Source organism: Podospora pseudopauciseta, assembly GCF_035222475.1.
Source record: "Podospora pseudopauciseta strain CBS 411.78 chromosome 2 map unlocalized CBS411.78m_2, whole genome shotgun sequence".
Lineage (NCBI taxonomy): Eukaryota > Fungi > Ascomycota > Sordariomycetes > Sordariales > Podosporaceae > Podospora > Podospora pseudopauciseta.
This window is the reverse complement of record NW_026946663.1, coordinates 542,630-561,395: the sequence shown is the minus strand read 5'-3', so window position 1 is coordinate 561,395 and position 18,766 is coordinate 542,630. Positions and strand designations below refer to the sequence as shown.

Below are 18,766 nucleotides of genomic sequence, written 5' to 3'. Positions count from 1 at the left end.
TAACGCCGCCAAACACTTCAAAAGCTAGCCACCTACATAATCTGACATATCAACACCCCCCTAAAAGAATAACAAAGAGAAAAAAAGAAGACATCACACCCAGTCATATCTCATATATTCATCACATACCCTTTCCCACACCCCCACTACAATACCCATATCTCCCAACAGACGCTCCCAAAACAAAAAAAAAAAAACGTAAACATCATAATCACATACATGCCCTCTTCCCTGACCTACATCCCCTCCATGAAATTCCAACCCAAACTCATGCATTCATATACCCATAATCAATAAGTCGTCATCCTTCCCGCCCTCCCCTTATTTGCCCTCATTTCCATCCCACAACCACCCCCCCTCTCCCTCTCCCTCTGCTCCTCAACCCAACTCATCCGTCTAATCACATCCCCCACCCCATCCCTCACCTCCCTCGGCCTCGAAATCATCTTCCTCAACTCCTCCGTCCTTTTCTCCCTCCGCTTCTCGCTCAACCTCCTCCCCAAATTCATCCTATCCACCCAGCCCCCTTTCTCCTCCCCAGCACTCCCACCCACCAATGATGATCCAACCCCGATCCCCACCGGCCTCTCCTGTGACCGTCCCCTCGACAACCGTCTCACCAACCCCTGCAGCGGCCTCCCAATCCGTGTAACCGGCGGCCTCGACACCTGCTGCTGCTGTTCCGGCGCCGTCACCGGCCTAAGCGACTCCAACGACTTCCGAAAGCGCATAACCCTCAGATTCCCCGATGGCGTCCTCCTAATCGTTCTCCGGTCAACCTCGCCATTTGGCCCCGACCCGGCAGCAACAGCATAGTAATCATCCTCGTACCCATCATCCTGGTGTTTATCCTGCACCGGCAAAATCGCAAACGTCCGCTTGAGACGCTGGCTCAAACTCGTTCTTCTAGCAGGAGCACCACCAGGGCGGTTGTCAATAAGCGGGTACTTGTACCTTCTTCCCCTCTCCTCATAATAGTCTTCGTCTGGGTCGGATTCAGAATCGGACATCGAGTCTTCCGCGTAGGCAGGTCGCCAAAAGGGGTGGAGAAGGTGCTCATCCCTGGGATGATCATCCGTACTACGGCGGCGCTTGAGACCCGGCCGCTGCGGTTTGGATTCGTGACGGCCAAGGGAGAAAGTCCTAGTTATCAACCCTGGGCGGGACGGCGAAGGACCATACTGATCACCAACCGGCTTCTTCCGCCCTCCAGTCAAGGCACGCCGAAGCAGCGACTGGCTACGCTTTGGCTTTTCACCCTCACCATTAACCTCAAAGTAGTTCCCCAGCATCTTCTGCCTTTCCGTCATGGGCGTCAAGCCCGAGGGAGTAGCCGGGATGAAGTTGATGACTGGCGGACGAGGTGGCTCGGGAGGGGCTCGCGGGTTTCGCAACGGTGAGTCGACGACTTCTTCAAAAGAAAACCGCCTCTGGGGTGGTGTGGCTGGCTCTGCGATTATGACAGGATTCTCGAGCGAGGAGCTCTCGGAAGGCTTGGCTGAGTGGTCGACCAGCACGACAGACTTGCTCTGGTGCGGGTAGATATTAACCGCCATGGCCTCCGAGACTTCAGCGTGAGAAGTGCCCGCCGTCTCGACTGAAGCGATGGAAAAGGGGGTGTTCTGGGCAGAGAGCCGCTTTCCAAACAACGGGTCACCGTACCGATCCACGGAAAGGTGATGGTCATCCCCTTCGTGGTCTGGGCTTGACACAGTCTTTCTACTCTCAGCACGCTGTTCCGGCAGAACCTGCTGGATTGTGAATTCGGGCTGCGGAGACTTGGTGACAATCTTCAGCTCAGGGGGATGTTGCAGCCCCACCCTTTGCTCTCTGACCCTCTCATTACTCTCCGCGTGCTGGTTTACAAGCTTATTGAGCTCCCAGCTAGCCTTTTGCAGTTCTTGATGCTGTGCCTGGATGGCGTTGTGCGCCTTGAGGCTCTCTGCCGTAAGCGAGCCACTTCTAGAAGCATTCCTACTAGTAGGGGCCGAGAGAGAAGATGACCGCTTCGGTATCACAGGAGGAAAATCGATCGTCCGCTCATCTCCAGCACTTCTACCTCCATCTGATTCGGAGTGGGCTCTACCTCGGCGTTGTGGTCGATCAAAGATAGGAACTCGCTCAACGCTCTTGGATGTACGTGATTGCGGTGCAGAGCTGAGACTCTGGCTTCGCTGGGATCGCCTCGTGCTTGTTGACCTCAAAGACGGGGTTCTTGCAGTGTTGGACTTGTTGGACTTGATCGACGATCGACGTTCGGGCACAATGGCAACCGCAATCGCGCCCGCTTTCCAGGCCTCTCGCCGAGCTTTGTTACTCGAAATTGAGCTCAAAGTAGCCATAGACGCATGGCTATCTCGCCCAGTGTCTCCTAGTCTCGAAGCTGGCAGAGGCCCCCTACGTGGCTCTTCCACGGCTGCCGACGTAGATGTAGGCGCTGAGCTGACAGGTGAAAGCTCGGAGCTAGAGTCGCGCAAGTCAATCTGCTTCTTCATGTGTCGTAGCGTCTTCCGCCGCCGAGGGGCTGCATCGGGATGGTCGACCACAGTCGAAGTTGTCGACCTATTGGACATGATGGAGGAGCGCTTGGCGTCAGAGCCTATCGAAGATTCGGACATGGACGGCGGTCCTCGATTCGGCACCCGATCTGAGACGACTCTGCGTGCAGGATAGGTCGTCGGGCTGTCCTGTAGCGACACAGAGCGCAGCGCTTTGGTGGCGTTTGTTGCAGACACAGTCGAGTCCTCAAGGACCTCGTTGTTGTTGTGATCCTCCCCTTTTTGCGCTGATACCTTTCGCTTTCTTATCGACACATTCCTCATGCGAGTTGCGTTCCATTCCTCTGCCACCTCACCATTCTCGCATGTCCACCCTCCATCAAATTTCTCAAATTCCCTGGTTTTATTTGGAGTCTCGGCTTCCTTCTCACCCGACTCGAGCCCAAGCCCCAAGCCCACGGGCTGAACCTTCTCTTTCCCATCCGCCTTCAACTGCCTGACAGTGCTCCGAGATGTCTGGGCTGATGATAGCGCCGGTCTCAGGAGCGATGAACTGCCGTCCTCCTCATCAGGAGACGTCAGAGGAACCTCTGGAGCAGTTCTATACGACTGGAAGCTCGACTCGGTGGTGATTTTCGACTGGAGTCGATCATAAAGCGGAGGTCGTGCCCTGAGCTGAGACTCAGCCGGACCTGGGGGTGTTATTTCGGGCGTGAGAGGTGTCTGTGGATTAGGAGGGGTAGCTGGCGACTGCGGCTGGACCGTCTCTATGCTTTGCGCTGGGCTTTCAGCGTCATCCGACTCGTCGCTGGACGGGTCAACGGGATGGCTCGTCGACGAGGTTCGTGAATGCGCTGGCGGCGTTGGTGGCGGTTCAGGACCCCTTCCTCGTCGCTGTCTTGGTACGTGGAGCTCTTGCTGACGAGGTCGTCGACTCGCCGGGGAGATAACGGCTTGCGACAGCGGAGGTTCAGTCTCGACATGCTTTTCCGGCCCGGAACGCGATCGCAACCGTTGAACTTGCAAGTCCGTTACTCCCACAACGGCCTCTTTGCGTGGGTGTGGCAGAACCTTGTGCCTCTTGAACATGCGCGGCTGGTTTTTGAGGCGGTCCGCTTCCAAGCCAAAAGCCTGGTCAACCTGGGACAAACCCATAACGGGGAGCACAGGTCCCCGGCCGTCTACCGTCATCGGAGAAGAAAGGCGGCTTGTCCGGCGATGGTCTGGAGGGGTGAACGAGTTGTTGGAAGAAAGAGTCAAAGGAGAGAGATTGGCATCATGTTTGATGATTTGCTTACGTCGTTGTTGGAAATGTGCTGCGGTGGCGGCGAGTGATTTCACTGTTGGAAAAAGAATGCGCCACGCAGGGTTTCTCTCGGCGAAGCTGCTGGGCGAGGTATCACAGAAGGAAAGTTGCGGCCGGAGGACAGCGTCCTGGATAGAGGCAGATGGCAGCGACCTGTGTGAGACATCGACAAGTGGCAGGTTCGGGACCTTCCTTGTTCACGCAGAGAGCGAATCACCTCGAGACACAGCGTGAGTGAGAAGGAGGGACACCTGGGCGGAGCGTATGATCAAGGACGGGACCGGGGGAAGCAGCGCGTGCCCGATAGTGTCTGTCTAGAAAGAGAGAGTAATGAATGGAGGGAAATGCAATGTAAATGCACGCTGAGGAAGAGCATCTTCTTCCAAGTCCATTTGGTCCATCCCCATTCAACTGTCCTGTTCGAGGGGTTTTCTTGTGATTGGCCCGGTCTTTGATGCACCTCAAAATAGGCGGGCTGGGAACGAGAGGAGGGTACCCCTAGCTTGAGCCTGCGCTGAGAATCCCCAACTTCCCTGCCAAGCCTTTCTCACGGCGGGGAACAAGGAGAACAAGAGCTCCACTCCCCGCACAGTCTGGAAGTCTTGTCTCGACCTCGATGACGATTTGCATCTCGTTCAGCTAGAATTGCATTGTCCATTTCCATTGCTAGTTCTCTCTGGCTCTGCCCAATATCCAGCAACAACGTCCACGTATCCTTATCAATGCATGAAATGGCCTCTCCCAAAGCGGATCCGGGCAGGCAGAAACGCAGTGCTATCCAGTGGCCATCCGTTGCGCTGTCTTGCCGCAGCACGGCAGCTTCTGATGTGGGACACGACCGACTGCTGCATCAGACGTTTCTAGCTGCGCTTTTTCAGGAGCCGGCTCACGGCCCCGCCCACTCTGCAGCGAAATCAGGGCACCGGCCGAATCAGCGCAAGAAACTGCCCTACGCACCGGAGGTGGTCCCACTGGCCGCAGGATGAACGGGACGAATGAGATCGCCTCAACCATGGTGAAGACGGTGACCTCACCAGCCGTTCCAGCCCAAGTCAGCCCGGCGATTGTTTTCTCCTTCTCCTTCTCTTTCTTCTTCTCGTACTCTTTGCCTTCGGCCGTTTCCTGGGTTCAACAAGTGTCATCCCTGGACAACAATGGCCTTCTTTTGCTCCATGTCTCGGGAACCACGTGTTGGGCTTGAAACGTCTTTGAGTGCAGGGTCCTTTCAGGTGTTCTTTCTTCCGTCGACCACAAGGGGGGGATCCCGCATCGTAACACAAGTGTGGATGGGGAGAAAAGATCGGGAGTCGAGACAAAGCTGTCCATGGGCTCTATTATATGTTTGAATGAGGAGGTGACCACATATCTCCGACTCGGAAATAAATTTGTAAGAAATTCAAAACTCACACAATTCCATACCTCGCTCTTATCTCCTCGATCAAATGTCACCATATCTGAGCAGCGAATAGGACCTGCGTGCCACCGAATGTATGAGAAATAAAGACCAATAACCACATCGCCACCAAGGGGGCATCTGCACTTATACATACATACGTCTCCGAGATAGCAACATCCCACTCCCAACGGCTATCTATCTCCAATCCCCCATGGACCAGTTCCCCCGCTCCAGACCTTTGATGTCATTCGCACTGGAACGGTAGCCCCGCATTCCCGGGTCTCGATCGCTTCAAGTAAAAGAGATTCCATTAGTGGTCGAATTATCCAACGTCCAGAGTGTGGGATTCCGAGAAATCGACGAGCTTGCCATTGCAGCATCGCATAAAGCCTTATAATTGGTGTACTGTCTTCTGCAGTCCCAGTCGGGAACATGCTCTACACGCTCTGCTTTATCTCTCCTGTCGCTCCCGCATGAGATGGGACGTGATGCTTCCACTGAGATGATGGAACGACCGTTACCTAACGAGAAACGTTGAGATGACATGCAGTGGTGGTTCGTGGAAGGACGTCCAGTGAAATGGGCTTGGGGGAGTTTGAGGCATGTCATTATCTGTGATAAGGCCGGAGATGTGCTTCAAGGGAATTGGGCTGCAGCAAGTGGTGACGATTGTTGGTCGATGGCTCGCAGAGTCCCAAGCCGAGGGGAAAGGTGCGCTGGACCATAAAAGGAGTGATGCCTTGGCCATATTTTCGCTGCTCTGGTGTCTGTATCAACATCACACATCGGAACTCACAAATCGACATTATGGCAACTCAGGGTCTGCTCGCCCTGTGGCTTACAGCTGCCGTTCTGGCGCATGGTGACCATGAGCATCAAAAGAACATGGCGGGGCCTCACAAATCTCTGTGGTACAACACCCTGCCAGGCGATGGAGGGACTCAGGTCAGTCATCTAGAGATCGTCCATGTCTTGTTGGCTAACACAGCTCACAGGCGGACTCTGTCTTCTCTGGCATCTCAACCTTTGGGCGTCTTCCTTATCTTCCTTGTCTCTTTCACAAGGACATTGACTATGACATCGCTTTCATTGGTACGTCTGTTACACAACAACCAACCGCCTGGATACACAACGTCAGGCAGCCAGGCTAATAAGCATAAATAAACAAGGCGCTCCCTTCGACACGGGCACGTCCTACCGTCCCGGCGCTAGGTTCGGCCCCTCCGGCATCCGGCAGGGTTCAAGAAGGCTCAACCTCTAGTATGTGTAACCCTCCTCACCTCTACCATCCACACCGACTGACGGCCCCCTTCTAGCGGCGGCTACAACGTCCCCCTCGACACAAACCCCTTCAACTCCTGGGCCAAAGTCATAGACTGCGGCGACATCCCGGTGACATCCTACGACAACACCTACGCCCTCCACCAAATCGAAAACGGCCACTTCTCCATCCTCTCCCGCCCCCCAACCACGGACGCCACCAAACCCGGCCCCTCCCTCAAAGGCAAGACCCTCCCGAGAGTGATCACCCTTGGAGGCGACCACACCATCACACTCCCCCTTTTACGTTCTATCAATCGCGCCTACGGCCCCGTGACAGTCATCCACTTTGACTCCCACCTCGACACCTGGAAGCCAAAGGTATTCGGCGGCTCGCCTTCGGAAACGGCCTCCATCAACCACGGAACGTATTTCTACCACGCGGCACAGGAGGGCCTTTTGCGAAACGACACAAACATCCACGCGGGAATCCGCACAACTCTTTCGGGGCCGAGTGATTATGAGAACGATGGCTATTGTGGCTTCGAGATTGTGGAGGCGAGGGAGATTGACACTATAGGGACGGAGGGAATCATCAAGAAGATAAGGGAACGGGTCGGGACGAAGAACCCTGTTTATTTGAGCCTGGATATTGATACGCTTGATCCGGCTTTTGCGCCTGCCACGGGCACGCCCGAAACGGGGGGTTGGAGCACGAGGGAGTTGAGGACTATTTTGAGGGGGTTGGAGGGGGTGAATTTGGTGGGGGCGGATATTGTTGAGGTTGCTGTGAGTTCCTTCTTGATACGGCTGTGGTGAAAGGGCTGGTTAAGGAGAGATGATGATGGCTGACAAGGGGGTGTGATAACAGCCCGCCTATGATACCAACGCTGAGCACACCACGATGGCGGCTGCGGATGCGCTATTTGAGATTATGAGTATCATGGTCAAGAAGGGGTAGGTTTGCTTATTTTTGCCTTTACGTGGATGTTTGACTGATGCATAACAGCCCCCTGAGCGTCCTCGACATTGACCCCCCTGCAGACGAAGACACAAAGGATTTGTAAACCTCACACCATATTTGCATCCATTGACGCCAAAGCTGGAAGGTATCACCGTGGTGAATAGTTGGGGTTATGAATTGGGGTTAGGAGTTGAATCATGCTGGGAAACGGAGCTGGCAGGGTGGCGCTACTTAGCTGGAGCTTCTGCCACCGAGAGACATCCACATCTGAAATGATGTGGAAACAGGGCCGCTGGTCTAGTGGTATGATTCTCGCTTAGGGCTCACCCTGATGTTTACAAAGTGAAAATTCTTCTCAGAATACTAGCTTGCGAGAGGTCCCGGGTTCAATCCCCGGGTGGCCCCTATCTTTTGCTTTCTGTGTATGCTACACACCACACCGCACGCATCTTTCGCTTTTTATACATGTTACACACTGCGGGGGACTTTTTGCTTTAGAATTTTAGTACTCAATCCAAGCTCTTTTAACTGTAATTCAAACTTAGTCTCAGCTTTTGCCGTCTATAATCTAAACTTCCTACGTCGATAATTTAAGCTTTTTTATCTCTTTTGTCCTAGCGTGTTGAGGATAGCTTTTGGATATAATATGTTTGGATTAGTAGAAACAAAGCTTGGATTATAATAAGGAAATTTTTTCTCCAAAAAAAAAAAACCAAAAAAAAAAAAAAAACAAAGCGCTGAGGCGCAACGCAAGATATAAAAACAATTGTCACGAAGCTGAAGTACTACAACTCAAAGCCAATATAGTATTCTGTAGCTGAAGTAATTGTGAGATTAAGAAGAAAAAAAAAGTAAAGTGTAGTAGGCTTGCTCGCTCTCCCAAATATCTATGCCCTGCTCTGCCTGTTGCCTCATCTGGCCTGTGCTTTTTTTTTTTGCTCTCTCATTGGCCATAGTTTTATCTTCAGCCCTAGTCTTCCCAACCCTAACCCAGTATCCTGCTCTAAGCTATATGCCGTCACAGCCGGTATAAAAATTTATGTATGTTAATCTCGCTCTTGAATGCTTGATCTAAGTTTTTTAAACTATAATATAAGCATTTTAAAGACAATAAGTAGTTTCAGCTTTTGTTACATATAGCTTTGATAGTGAAAGCTGAAGTCAGCTAATTATTTAGACAGAAAGATGCTGGGATTAGGTATTTATTAAGACATAAAAAGCTAGGATTGATGACTATACGAGCTTGGAATTACAGTGAAGAAAAATCAGATCAGAAGAGTATTTTAAAAGATATTTATAACTTAGCATATATATATATATATATAGATATATAGCTATTCAGAGCTACTCCAATAAAGGAATATCTCACGCAAAAGCTTTATGGAGGCGGAGTTACATAGATACTAAACGTTTATTACCGGCATATATATATCATCTAGTTATAATAGCGGCGTGATAAATATGTATTGGTTTGGGGTGCGGCTACAGGCCTAAAGTCTTTCTGATCAGAGGGGTGAGAAAGTGCGGCTCTCGGTGGATTCAGGAGTTCAGGGGTCATGTATATAAGCGGTCTGCTTCTTACATTCTATTTTAGACAAGATGTCGACTTTTATTTTCTTCGTATTTGGTGCCTTGCACGTGTGCAGGTAATTCTGGCCCTCTGATCAGGCCAATCCGGTGCTTATTATGTGGCTTGCAAGCCCATAGTGTCTTTTCTTTGTCCTGCGCGAAGTGCGGCCTGCGAGCGAGCCACTGTCACCGGGGTGTGTTCATTCAGGGACCTGTTGAGGGTATAGTTGTGGTGTTGTGGTTGTTTCTGTGTGTTTTCTCACCATTTCAGTATCGTGTTGCTACTTAGGAGAACAAGGCTTTGAATGTGGTTACCTATAGAAGGCAGGAACGAGACTCCTTCTCAAATACCGCCCTTTGACGATTTCAGTTACAGTATGCAGAGCGAAGTTCCATCTATATACTATCCTTACTATGACTTAGAGCTTCGCTCCAATGAGTGAAACATTGATGATGGAAGACTGCTGTAGCTGGTGCTCGGGTTAGGGTTGGTATAAGTTAGGGCTTGCTGAAAACTAAGCATTGTTGATGACAATGCGCTCAGCTGATGAAATCCCATCTATTTTTGACCAACAAAGAGCAACAAGAATATTGTATGACACTGCTGCATCCGGCAGCGTGGTTCGAATGTCGGGACTACCCGATGAAGCTTGAGCCATTTGTGACGTCGACAGAATTGACAGATCACAGTAGGCAGGGAGCATGATAGAGAACGCCTGCTTTAAGGACGTGACTTTCAGGGAAGGAGCAAAGATAACTCGAGATTAGTATTTCCCGCTGCCTGAAAGTTTGAGGTTGGGGGTAGCTTGAATGCCTCTTTGGTATTTGATCATGAGCGACCTCGTGTGCCGCCCTCATTTTCTCTTACATTGCAATGGTATCGTTTGTATTAAAAGACCAACCAAAATGTCTGCCCTTTGGGGGGTGTAAATACGGGACATGGTAGCAGCTACCATGGTTGCCTACCTACGACACTCTCCTGACTCTCACTCTTCTCTACGTTTCTGCACAACGTCCGGAAATGGACTTCAGGCTGGTACAGTTAACTGCAGCCGTTTCCGGTCAGATCATAATTACACGACTAACTGAGTTTACAGGCTTCAACTTTCATTCTGGAATTTTGTCCGTGACGGATTCGGCGCGTTTTGACCGCATCGATGTCGTGGGCCACTTACCTAGTGAACTCAGGAATGTATTGTAGCAGGACCCGCGAAGCCACGAGAAACATTCCGCCCACACTGACTCTCATAGCCGAGGAACACCACGCAGGCTTGTCTTGGGTTGCCTCTGACCTTTTACATAGGTAGGTAGGGGCAAACACATCATCCAGTTGTTCAAGTGAAGGATGGCGCAACCGAGGCCTACCCCGGTGTCAATATGGAGCTGCATCATTTCTGTGTAAACACAGGCTTCTTTATTCTTCCAGCTCAGCCTCGTCAACATGGGATTTCCTAACGTTTGCGGGTACACATCACCACGAGGCTTGGACGTTCTCCTTTGTTTACTGCCATCCTCTCTCGATGATGCATTCGGCCATGACATCGCCCGGCGGTTGCTTATAAACCAATCCTGCCCCTGAAGGTAACCGAGTTCTGGGATTCCTCTTGCATCATCGCAAGTGCCCGCCATTTGATCACTTCATTCGTTTGTTGACACCAGTCAAACTCTCAATTTCACTCATACCATCTAACCACTCTAATATCATCACCAAGATGAAGCTCTTCTCTCTCCTCGGCGCCTTCATGGCCTCCTCCCTCGTTGCCGCCGGCCGCCCAGAGCCAGAAACCACCACCACCCGTATCAAGCCTACTTACACCCCGCCCTACACCGAGACGACCACCACCCACACCTGGAACAGGCCCACCAAGACTGAGACCGAATACAAGACCAAGATTTATGTCAAGCCATCCGTCTACACCGAGACCGAGACGGAGTATCGTACCAAACATCACCACAAGACGGTCGTTTCTGTTCAGTCTGTTCAGTCAATCTACACTCCGCATACCAAGCCTCATCACACGGATACTGTGACGATTATTGGGTCCAAGACCTATCCTGTTTACGTGCCTACTGAGACACCTGCTGTTACTGCTGGAGCGGCTGGGAAGCAGGCGGCGGGAGCTATGGTTGTTTTGGGTGGTGTTGCTGCTTTTTTGCTTTAAGGTTGTTGGATAGGGGAGGGGTGGGTAATATTTAATTTTTGAGGGATTCTTGTTTACTTCGTTAGGGTTGTTGTGATGGGGTTGGGGTTTGAGTGTAATGTTTGATGATGGATGATTGATAATGAGCCAGCCTTGAGAAGTTTCAGCAATTACGCAGTGACAAAAGAACAAATGATCTTCCAAGTCCATTTCACTGATGCTGTCGTCAACCACCACCCTATTTTTCCAAGGTGTTTTTAAACTTCAGCCAAGCTGGGCCAAGACAACATCACCCCGTCACCAGAGCTCACCGGCTGAAACTCAACGCAGGCCTGGTACTTAATCCTGAATTCTCGAAAGCAATTCCGTGGCGAGGTAGTACAGAGGTTATTACATTCCCGAGTTTGAGCGAAAACCCAGTTTCGACTCCCGGCCCGTCACACAGCGTTTGTCTTTCCAGCTTTTTATTTTTATTTTTATCAATTCCTCCACCAATATAGCATCTCACATTTTATATCATACTGTCCCGTTATAATCTCGGCTGCTTTAATCTTTTGTTCTCGTCTTGTAAAAGATATAATGGCAGACCTTTATGGTTCAGAAGTCAAGCTCCTTTGCAGGCTGGGTCGTCAAGATGGTGTTTCACGCTTTCTAGAAATATATAATCCATTTTTATTTCTCGTACATCATAAATAAAAATCTAAAAAGAGGAAAGATTTGGGGTAGGGGACATTAAAATCTCGAACGTAAACAGCCATGACCTACGCACATGGGAAACACTCATATTTTGGTGTGTGTGTGTGGTTCCAGCCTTTCTACCAACTTGAATACTCCCATCCAACCTTTAAACCCCTACGTTCCACAACACATACCTTACCTAGGTATTTACCTACTCCTCCTCCCCCTTACTCAACCCCAACTTTTCCACAAACCCCACCTCCTCCTCCCACTCCCTCCGAAACCGTCTCAACCTCTCTGTCCTCTCCCCCGCCAGCCTCCTCCCCTCAGCAGTCTTCATCATCCCCTCCAACTTGACCAACTTCTCATTAATATGATCCACGCTCGCCTGCAGCGAGCGGGAGCCTTTTGCCCCACCAAAGGTGAACATCCGTGCTATCCCCACCGCTCCAATGGCGTCGAGCCGGTCGGCGTCTTGCACGACCCCCAGCTCGGGGTGTTTGGCGAGGATGGACTGCACATGGGGGGGGTTTTTGACTTCGGTGGAGTAGGAGACTGCGAGGCAGATTTCTTGGACTTTTTGGGCGAGGGAGGGGGGGCAGGAGAGGGAGAGGAGGGTTGTTGATATGAGGGTTGCTGGGTCTTGGTTTGGGAGGAGGTATCTGCTGAGGTTAGACACTGGGGGAGGAAGAGGGGAGGGGAAACGGACTTGCGATCGCCGACGTCGTGGAGGAGGGCGGAGAGGTGGATTGCTTTTAGGTCTAGGGGTTGTTGTTGAGGGGAGGTGTGGGCGTAGATGTGGTGGGAGAGGGAGAGGACGCGTTGGATGTCTGGTGATGGATGTTAGCATGGGATTTGGAATTGGGGTGGGATAGGTATGGCGTACGGTCAAAGTCGTGGGAGGCGTCGTAGTTTCTCATGTAGTCTTTTACGTAGGAGGTTACGGAGATGATGAGGGGGTCGGTGAGGAGGGCTTCCATTTTGGCGGTTCTGATTTTTTTGATTGCGAGGTGGTGAAAAGGTGATGAGGTGAGGAAGGTAAATTTGACGCTGAGTGAGTTGTGATGTTCGAGTTCGATAAAGCGGTCAATGTTTGAGACATGAAGAGTGATGATGTGAGAAGTGAGTCATGAAACAGTGGGGCAATTAGGCAGCAACTCCAATCAATAGCGTCGACATCGAGAATGAAGGGATTCACAAGCTCGCAACAGGTAGATTTGGTGTTGATCGCCCGATTAGGAAGTTCATTATGCAGAATGATGTGGTACAATTTTCTATTGTTGATAGTACCTTACCAATTGTTTGGTCGGACCACAACGTCTATAGTTGTCCTACCTAAGGCAGGCATCTTACTGAAATGGCCAAGAAGGTTCATAATATGTACCTTACTTAGCTATATCCTTCGACATTTTGGCACTGGGTCATTTGCTCTATACTATAAACCCGGGGTTCAAGCTGCGTAACACAGTCTGATGATTATCATGGTCCAAATATCATTAATACTTCGTTACATTGCGTTTTCACCAAGATAGAGTCCATTTATATAAGAATCGGTTTCATTCTGCTTAAATCCCCCGGGTTTATAACCTAAGTCGACGTACTTGATCATTTTGTACTGGCGACCAGAAGCGAGGCCCCGAATGGCGTCGTAGATGTTGGCAATGTCGTGCTTGTTCTCATTCAGGATGCTGCCGACTTGTCGGTGGATTTGCAGGCTGTACTTCACAACAGCCACGCCCTCCGAAGCCCAGCGCAGAGTCCTCTTGGACAAGCGGAGCCTGTCCACCTCTGTGATACCTTACCTCAACCCCAGGCAACCGAACTAGCCTACCTACCAGTTCGGTTGCTCCTGCGCGAGCGCACGCGTGGGGAGCTCGCAGATCGTGGGCTTTTCACGGCGGGAGACACCGAGCGGGAGCTGCTTCAAGTGCATCTCGTATGGCACCGCACCGAGTAGTTGGTTGTTGCAACGTTGGTTGGGGCAGCAGCATGGACCTTGGCGATGCAAGATGGGTCGAGGACGAGGTTGGAAGGGTTTGCTCTCGGAAACTGGGAGGATTCTGTGGGAGCGGTTGGATGCTTGAGAGGTATGGCGGTCTAAGATACGGTGAGGGTGGTGGGGGGTTGAGTCGATGCAGAAGGTTTCGAGCGGTGGTGAAGGTGGTGGAGAGCTGAGTGGATCAAGGGGTTTCGAGCGGTGGGGAGAGATGGAGGCGTTGTGTTGGTTGGTGTGATGAGATATTGAAGTGGTAAGTTTCTAGTTTAAAGGGAAGGTTAGTACTATAGTACAGACATGAGATCTCTGATAGTAAAAGTGTCGAGATATAGTCTGGGGTGTGTCTGTTTAACATCGGATTCTGTCTAGATATCATCAGCCAAGGGCACGTACAATGTTGAACCTTCGATAAAGAGATTATAAGCAAATAAATCCAGATACACTTGGAAAGAGCCGCTAGTAGGGTATCGACCAAGACTGATGTTTAAATTAGATATACTTCGGCCAGGACGTGAGTTGGACATATGAACACTTCCTCATCAAAAGTAAACGTCTATCCACTGTCCTTGAAAGATAGAACAAGATGATAGGGGAAATATGAGTCAGTGAGTGATAGATGGCAAGTAGACTGGCGGTAAATATTACGAGGGTACTAATAATACTGAGTGAATGATCGAGATATATTATATAAATCAGGTAAAATAATGAAGAAATGGATTGCTGTGGTTGGTGGTAGTGTATGCCAGAAGTAGGCGCCTATAATATCTTATATACCCCCCAAACTCCTTCCTATTTAAATGCCGATGAAAAAAATCTAACTATGCAATGTGGTATCATCTCCGCTCTAAATTACCCGCTGGTACTCGCTCGCTTTAAGTCATTCACCTCACCACCACAGACTTCCTCTGCACCCCCTGCCCATCAGGCATCAGCGTCCTCCTCCCAGTAGTGACATCCCTCCTGCTCACACAGCAGCAACCCATACCACTGTGCACCGCAAACCCAATGATACCGAACCCAGCGGCCAACCACATGAACACAAACATCTTTGTGCCCACATAGGACTTGATGTTGAGCTCCTTCTGCGCTTCAGCCGCGTACTTAAACACCAGGCTGATGACGGTGCCTACTATGCTTGCCGCCACTACCAGCATCATGTTGATAAACGCGCCGATGGACAGTGGTAAGCTGTACCACTTGGATTTTGTGGCGATCGGCGAGAGGAAGATGTAAAGGAATGTCAGGATGGCAGAGGTGAGGAAGAAGCCGAACATGATCTGACTGGTGATTTGCAGGATGGAGAGAATGGTAATGATTTCGGTGGGGAGGGCAATCGTGGCTCCTGCCAACAGTTCGGACATGAGGATCTCGACGGGGTTGAACCAGTAGAGGGTTTCGGGTTTGGAACAGTAAGTGATGCCTCTGTGATAGGGTTAGCATGAAGACACACTGGTATCTGTTAGTAAAAGAACTTACTCATTGATGAAGCCTTCACAGAAGTTCCACAGCCCAACTTGGTAGAAGTCGTGTAGACCGATGGATTGGGCGATGGAGTTGATCAGTCTGGCATTGGGAACGCTCAGGGGGATGATGTCTGAGAGGTCTAGCCTGAAGAAGTAGATGTCGGACAGCACGGCTTTGGGATATGTGTTGCCAATCAAGACCTGCAGCCATGTCAGTAAGGTGATCAAAGAGCGAAGATTTCTCCAACAATAACATACCAGCACCAAAAACACCCATGAGATGAGATATGAGATAGAGGCCGTCAAAGCAAAAATGCGGCGGGTTTTGGTCACCCGTCGAAGTGTGTCTTGTGGAATGGTATCACTTCCAGTCTGATAATCTGGCCTGGATGTCGGCGTTGAAGGCCCAGTGGATGCATGTTTCTCGCTGGTGGGCGTGGTTGTGTTCCTCTTTCGAGGCCTAAGAATTGACGGGAGGCCCATTGTTGCTGTTGTTGACAAACACTGACCGGAAATGTGAGATGTGAGCCGGAAGCAAGTCCGGTTGTAAGAGCGGCGCGAGCGAGAAATGCGGCTACAGTGGGTGAGATAAGAACACAAAACTCAGCCCAGAGGATATGCAGTCATCAAGGTTCTTGGGTTCTTGGTTCTCGGGATGCCGGCTCCACGATACTTCGAAAGGTTTCCACGAGAGATGCAGCGGGCGAGCTTATGACTAGAAAAAAAAAAACAGATGGCGAGCTACACCAAGAGAATTAAAGATCGCCAGACAAGAAAAAAGATGATTAAAGCAAAAACAATGATGTCGTTTGTGGATGGGATGCCAAGGAGCATTTAGTGGAGGGAGGGCGGTGCAGTTACGCGCGTCGGGGGTCCAGTCCGGCGGGTGGAGCTTGATGCTCCTGCTCCATCCCGGCGTCAATTGGATGCCGGCCCCTGAATTTGATATTCATAAAATCCCAGCGGTGAGCTGTCAGCCCAAACTGACTGCTGCAGTCAAACTGTCGGTCAATCAGCGATAGCAGCGTGCAGAGTGTAAAGGCCGTCATACCACGTCTCTAGCTCAGAGGACAAGCCAGAAGAAGTCTTGATTTCCAAGAGAAAAGAAGAGCGGCAGTCAATCAGAATCTGACGTTCCAGACCAGCCTGTCGATCAGCCTTGGCAGAAACACTGAACCGTTGCCGAGAGCCGCTAGCTTTGGCGACGTCATCGCGCTTGAGAGCTGTCATTGGCAAGAAAGACACTGGCAGAGAGTGAACAGGACACGATGGACAGCCGACATATCAGATGGCATCTCTTTCAAGTTGAAACAAAAATCGAGGTAACCGCGCGCGGCCAGCAGTCGACAAATGAACAGCTCGTGTTGTTTCGTTGCATGGACCGACGCTCGATAATCACTGGCGATTGCAAGGGTCTCCAAGCTCTCGGCTCTGACTTGGCTCCCCACAGCGCTGCGGCGGTGCCAGCATCCCTGTTTTAAGGCTGCTTGCTTTCGAGATCGGGATCCACGGCAAGGAGCAGGACGTCGTGTTTGGGTTTTAAAGCTTCCTCTCTGTATCCCTTTGCACTTTTTTTAGGGTTCAGGAAACACAACGATAATGGCGTTGAAACGCTTCACCCGTCTGCTTTGGGCAACGTCCCTCAGCATTAGCCTCGTCACCGGCCAGAGCATCGAACAGAACACCGAAGAGGCCATTACCTACCTGACTGGTACAAAAAGCGGCACTATCCCACTCAACGGTGCTACGCCCACCGGCACCTACCAGACCTTCTCCTCCAAGATCACGCTTGCGACGACCTCTCTTCCTACTTCGCTGGGGGTTCTGACAGCAAACTATACCGAGACAGATCTTGTAACCACCCTTACAGGCTCGGTCACCTCTTCTGTTGCTACCACCTCCACGAACGGCACTGCATCCTCGACAGTATCCACCCCACCACGACCGACGAACACTCGGCCGTGCAACAATTACCCCGAGCTATGCGAGCGCAAATACAGCAACATCACCGAAGTAGGGTGCCACAACTCGCCCTTCGTTCGTGCCGGCTCGGCCGCTGCCAACCAGCAGTATAATGTCACCGACCAGCTCAACGATGGAATTCGGTTCCTCCAGGGGCAGATTCAGTTCCCAGTCAACGGCACCCAGCCACACTTCTGCCATACCTCCTGCGATCTGTTCGACGCTGGCCCTATCACGGACTGGTTAGGCAAGGTTCGAGAATGGGTGTCTGCCCATCCTTACGATGTCGTCACCATCCTGTTAGGAAATGGCAACTACTCAAACCCAGACTTATACGTCCCCTGGATCGAGCGTAGCGGAATTCTACAATACATCTACACACCTCCGGTCATTCCAATGGCGCTGGAGGACTGGCCAACGCTGGCCCAGATGATTTTGACGGGGCAGAGGGTGGTCATGTTCCTGGATTACAATGCCAACGCCACTGCCTATCCCTGGCTACAAGACGAGTTCTCGGCCATGTGGGAAACGCCCTTCGATCCACTTGACGATACCTTCCCATGTACCGTTCAGCGCCCACCAGATCTGCCAGAGGATCAGGCCAAGAACAGACTGTATCTCATGAATCACAACCTCAACGCCGAGGTGTCCTTGCTGGGGCAGTCAATCTTGGTGCCGGCGGTTAGTGCGTTGAATACCACCAACGCAGCGTCAGGGAAAGGCAGTTTGGGCATGGCAGCGGCGAACTGCCGGGATCAGTGGACCCGGCCACCAAACGTCCTGAATGTGGATTATTACAACTACGGTGACTACCCAGGGAGTGTCTTCGAGGTAGCAGCAAGGATGAACAACGTGACCTTTGTCAAGAGACCTTGCTGTGGGAGCACCAGTTCTGGGTTCAGGCCAGTTCAGGGAGTAGAGAGGGGGCTGGGCCTCGGCCTGGTGCTTGGATGGGGTGTTTGGATGTTGGTTGGATGATGCAGACACAATTTTGGTTTTTGGTTTTTGACAACTGAGCATTGCATGGCGTTGGGGAAATATTTGGCTTTTATACATACATTATAATGGCAGACAAATCGAGATGTACAGTTAGATGGGTGATGGAAAGCTTCTCAGGCGCCCTTGGACAGAGGTGTATATAAACTTGGGAGAAATAGTTCGCTTTATCTTCAAACACATCGTCTCTTCGTTCTTGTCGTGTATCATCCTCGAGTACCAATCAATCTCGACCCAACAAACTTTGACACCAGAACCCACGGCCACAAAAGCCAATGGCCCTCCTCGAAATCGCCACCGTCCTCACACTCTGGGCTGCTCTGTGCCTTTATGAAAAGATGACATTTCAATTGGATGAACAGATTGGAAAGGGCAAGTAATGGCACCTGCTTGCTGCTCCCGGACGTAATTGGGGCAGGAGTGGAGAGATTGGTCAATAGACTTTTCCTTATCATCAGTGGCTTTCCATGCGAAGGTTTTCAAGTCCAGTGTGACTCCCAGCTTGTTATTAGCACATGATAAGTCTGACATCTACCT

At 51.0% G+C, this 18,766-nt stretch overlaps 9 protein-coding genes and 1 non-coding gene across 10 annotated transcripts; 4 read left to right on the top strand and 6 right to left on the bottom strand.

Moving 5' to 3' along the window:
- Positions 1-290: 290 nt before the first annotated feature.
- Positions 291-3,689, bottom strand: QC763_0030510 (uncharacterized protein; the record flags this gene model as incomplete). The annotated part of the gene is made up of 1 exon (XM_062905516.1): positions 291-3,689. The coding sequence occupies one exon, from the start codon at positions 3,687-3,689 to the stop codon at positions 291-293; it is 3,399 nt and encodes a 1,132-aa protein (XP_062767915.1).
- On the top strand, positions 3,268-3,833 carry QC763_0030500 (uncharacterized protein; the record flags this gene model as incomplete). Its single annotated transcript, XM_062905515.1, has 2 exons — positions 3,268-3,339; positions 3,462-3,833. 2 exons carry the CDS (start codon positions 3,268-3,270, stop codon positions 3,831-3,833), a joined length of 444 nt encoding a protein of 147 aa, XP_062767914.1.
- A 745-nt stretch (positions 3,834-4,578) lies between these two features.
- Positions 4,579-4,978, bottom strand: QC763_0030490 (uncharacterized protein; the record flags this gene model as incomplete). The annotated part of the gene is made up of 3 exons (XM_062905514.1): positions 4,579-4,707; positions 4,762-4,926; positions 4,958-4,978. The coding sequence occupies 3 exons, from the start codon at positions 4,976-4,978 to the stop codon at positions 4,579-4,581; spliced, it is 315 nt and encodes a 104-aa protein (XP_062767913.1).
- A 957-nt stretch (positions 4,979-5,935) lies between these two features.
- On the top strand, positions 5,936-7,594 carry QC763_201200 (uncharacterized protein; the record flags this gene model as incomplete). Its single annotated transcript, XM_062909157.1, has 6 exons — positions 5,936-6,145; positions 6,196-6,292; positions 6,370-6,460; positions 6,517-7,249; positions 7,332-7,417; positions 7,470-7,594. The coding sequence occupies 6 exons, from the start codon at positions 5,936-5,938 to the stop codon at positions 7,525-7,527; spliced, it is 1,275 nt and encodes a 424-aa protein (XP_062767912.1). The 3' UTR covers positions 7,528-7,594.
- A 116-nt stretch (positions 7,595-7,710) lies between these two features.
- QC763_0030470 lies at positions 7,711-7,829 on the bottom strand. Its single transcript has one exon. It is a non-coding gene; the product is annotated as a tRNA-Pro (tRNA).
- A 1,923-nt stretch (positions 7,830-9,752) lies between these two features.
- On the top strand, positions 9,753-11,155 carry QC763_0030460 (uncharacterized protein; the record flags this gene model as incomplete). Its single annotated transcript, XM_062905513.1, has 3 exons — positions 9,753-10,029; positions 10,091-10,185; positions 10,706-11,155. Exons 1-3 carry the CDS (start codon positions 9,933-9,935, stop codon positions 11,153-11,155), a joined length of 642 nt encoding a protein of 213 aa, XP_062767911.1. The 5' UTR covers positions 9,753-9,932.
- Positions 11,156-11,793: 638 nt separating this feature from the next.
- Positions 11,794-12,968, bottom strand: QC763_201190 (uncharacterized protein). The gene is made up of 3 exons (XM_062909156.1): positions 12,699-12,968; positions 12,522-12,642; positions 11,794-12,474 (listed from the first exon to the last, which is right to left on the bottom strand). The coding sequence occupies exons 1-3, from the start codon at positions 12,790-12,792 to the stop codon at positions 12,024-12,026; spliced, it is 666 nt and encodes a 221-aa protein (XP_062767910.1). The 5' UTR covers positions 12,793-12,968; the 3' UTR covers positions 11,794-12,023.
- A 1,468-nt stretch (positions 12,969-14,436) lies between these two features.
- On the bottom strand, positions 14,437-15,754 carry QC763_201180 (uncharacterized protein; the record flags this gene model as incomplete). The annotated part of the gene is made up of 3 exons (XM_062909155.1): positions 14,437-15,230; positions 15,285-15,472; positions 15,530-15,754. 3 exons carry the CDS (start codon positions 15,752-15,754, stop codon positions 14,690-14,692), a joined length of 954 nt encoding a protein of 317 aa, XP_062767909.1. The 3' UTR covers positions 14,437-14,689.
- Positions 15,755-16,128: 374 nt separating this feature from the next.
- Positions 16,129-17,053, bottom strand: QC763_0030430 (uncharacterized protein; the record flags this gene model as incomplete). The annotated part of the gene is made up of 3 exons (XM_062905512.1): positions 16,976-17,053; positions 16,323-16,894; positions 16,129-16,261 (listed from the first exon to the last, which is right to left on the bottom strand). The coding sequence occupies exons 2-3, from the start codon at positions 16,499-16,501 to the stop codon at positions 16,129-16,131; spliced, it is 312 nt and encodes a 103-aa protein (XP_062767908.1). The 5' UTR covers positions 16,502-16,894; positions 16,976-17,053.
- On the top strand, positions 16,871-18,211 carry QC763_201170 (uncharacterized protein; the record flags this gene model as incomplete). The annotated part of the gene is made up of 1 exon (XM_062909154.1): positions 16,871-18,211. One exon carries the CDS (start codon positions 16,871-16,873, stop codon positions 18,209-18,211), a length of 1,341 nt encoding a protein of 446 aa, XP_062767907.1.
- Between the last annotated feature and the right edge of the window lie 555 nt (positions 18,212-18,766).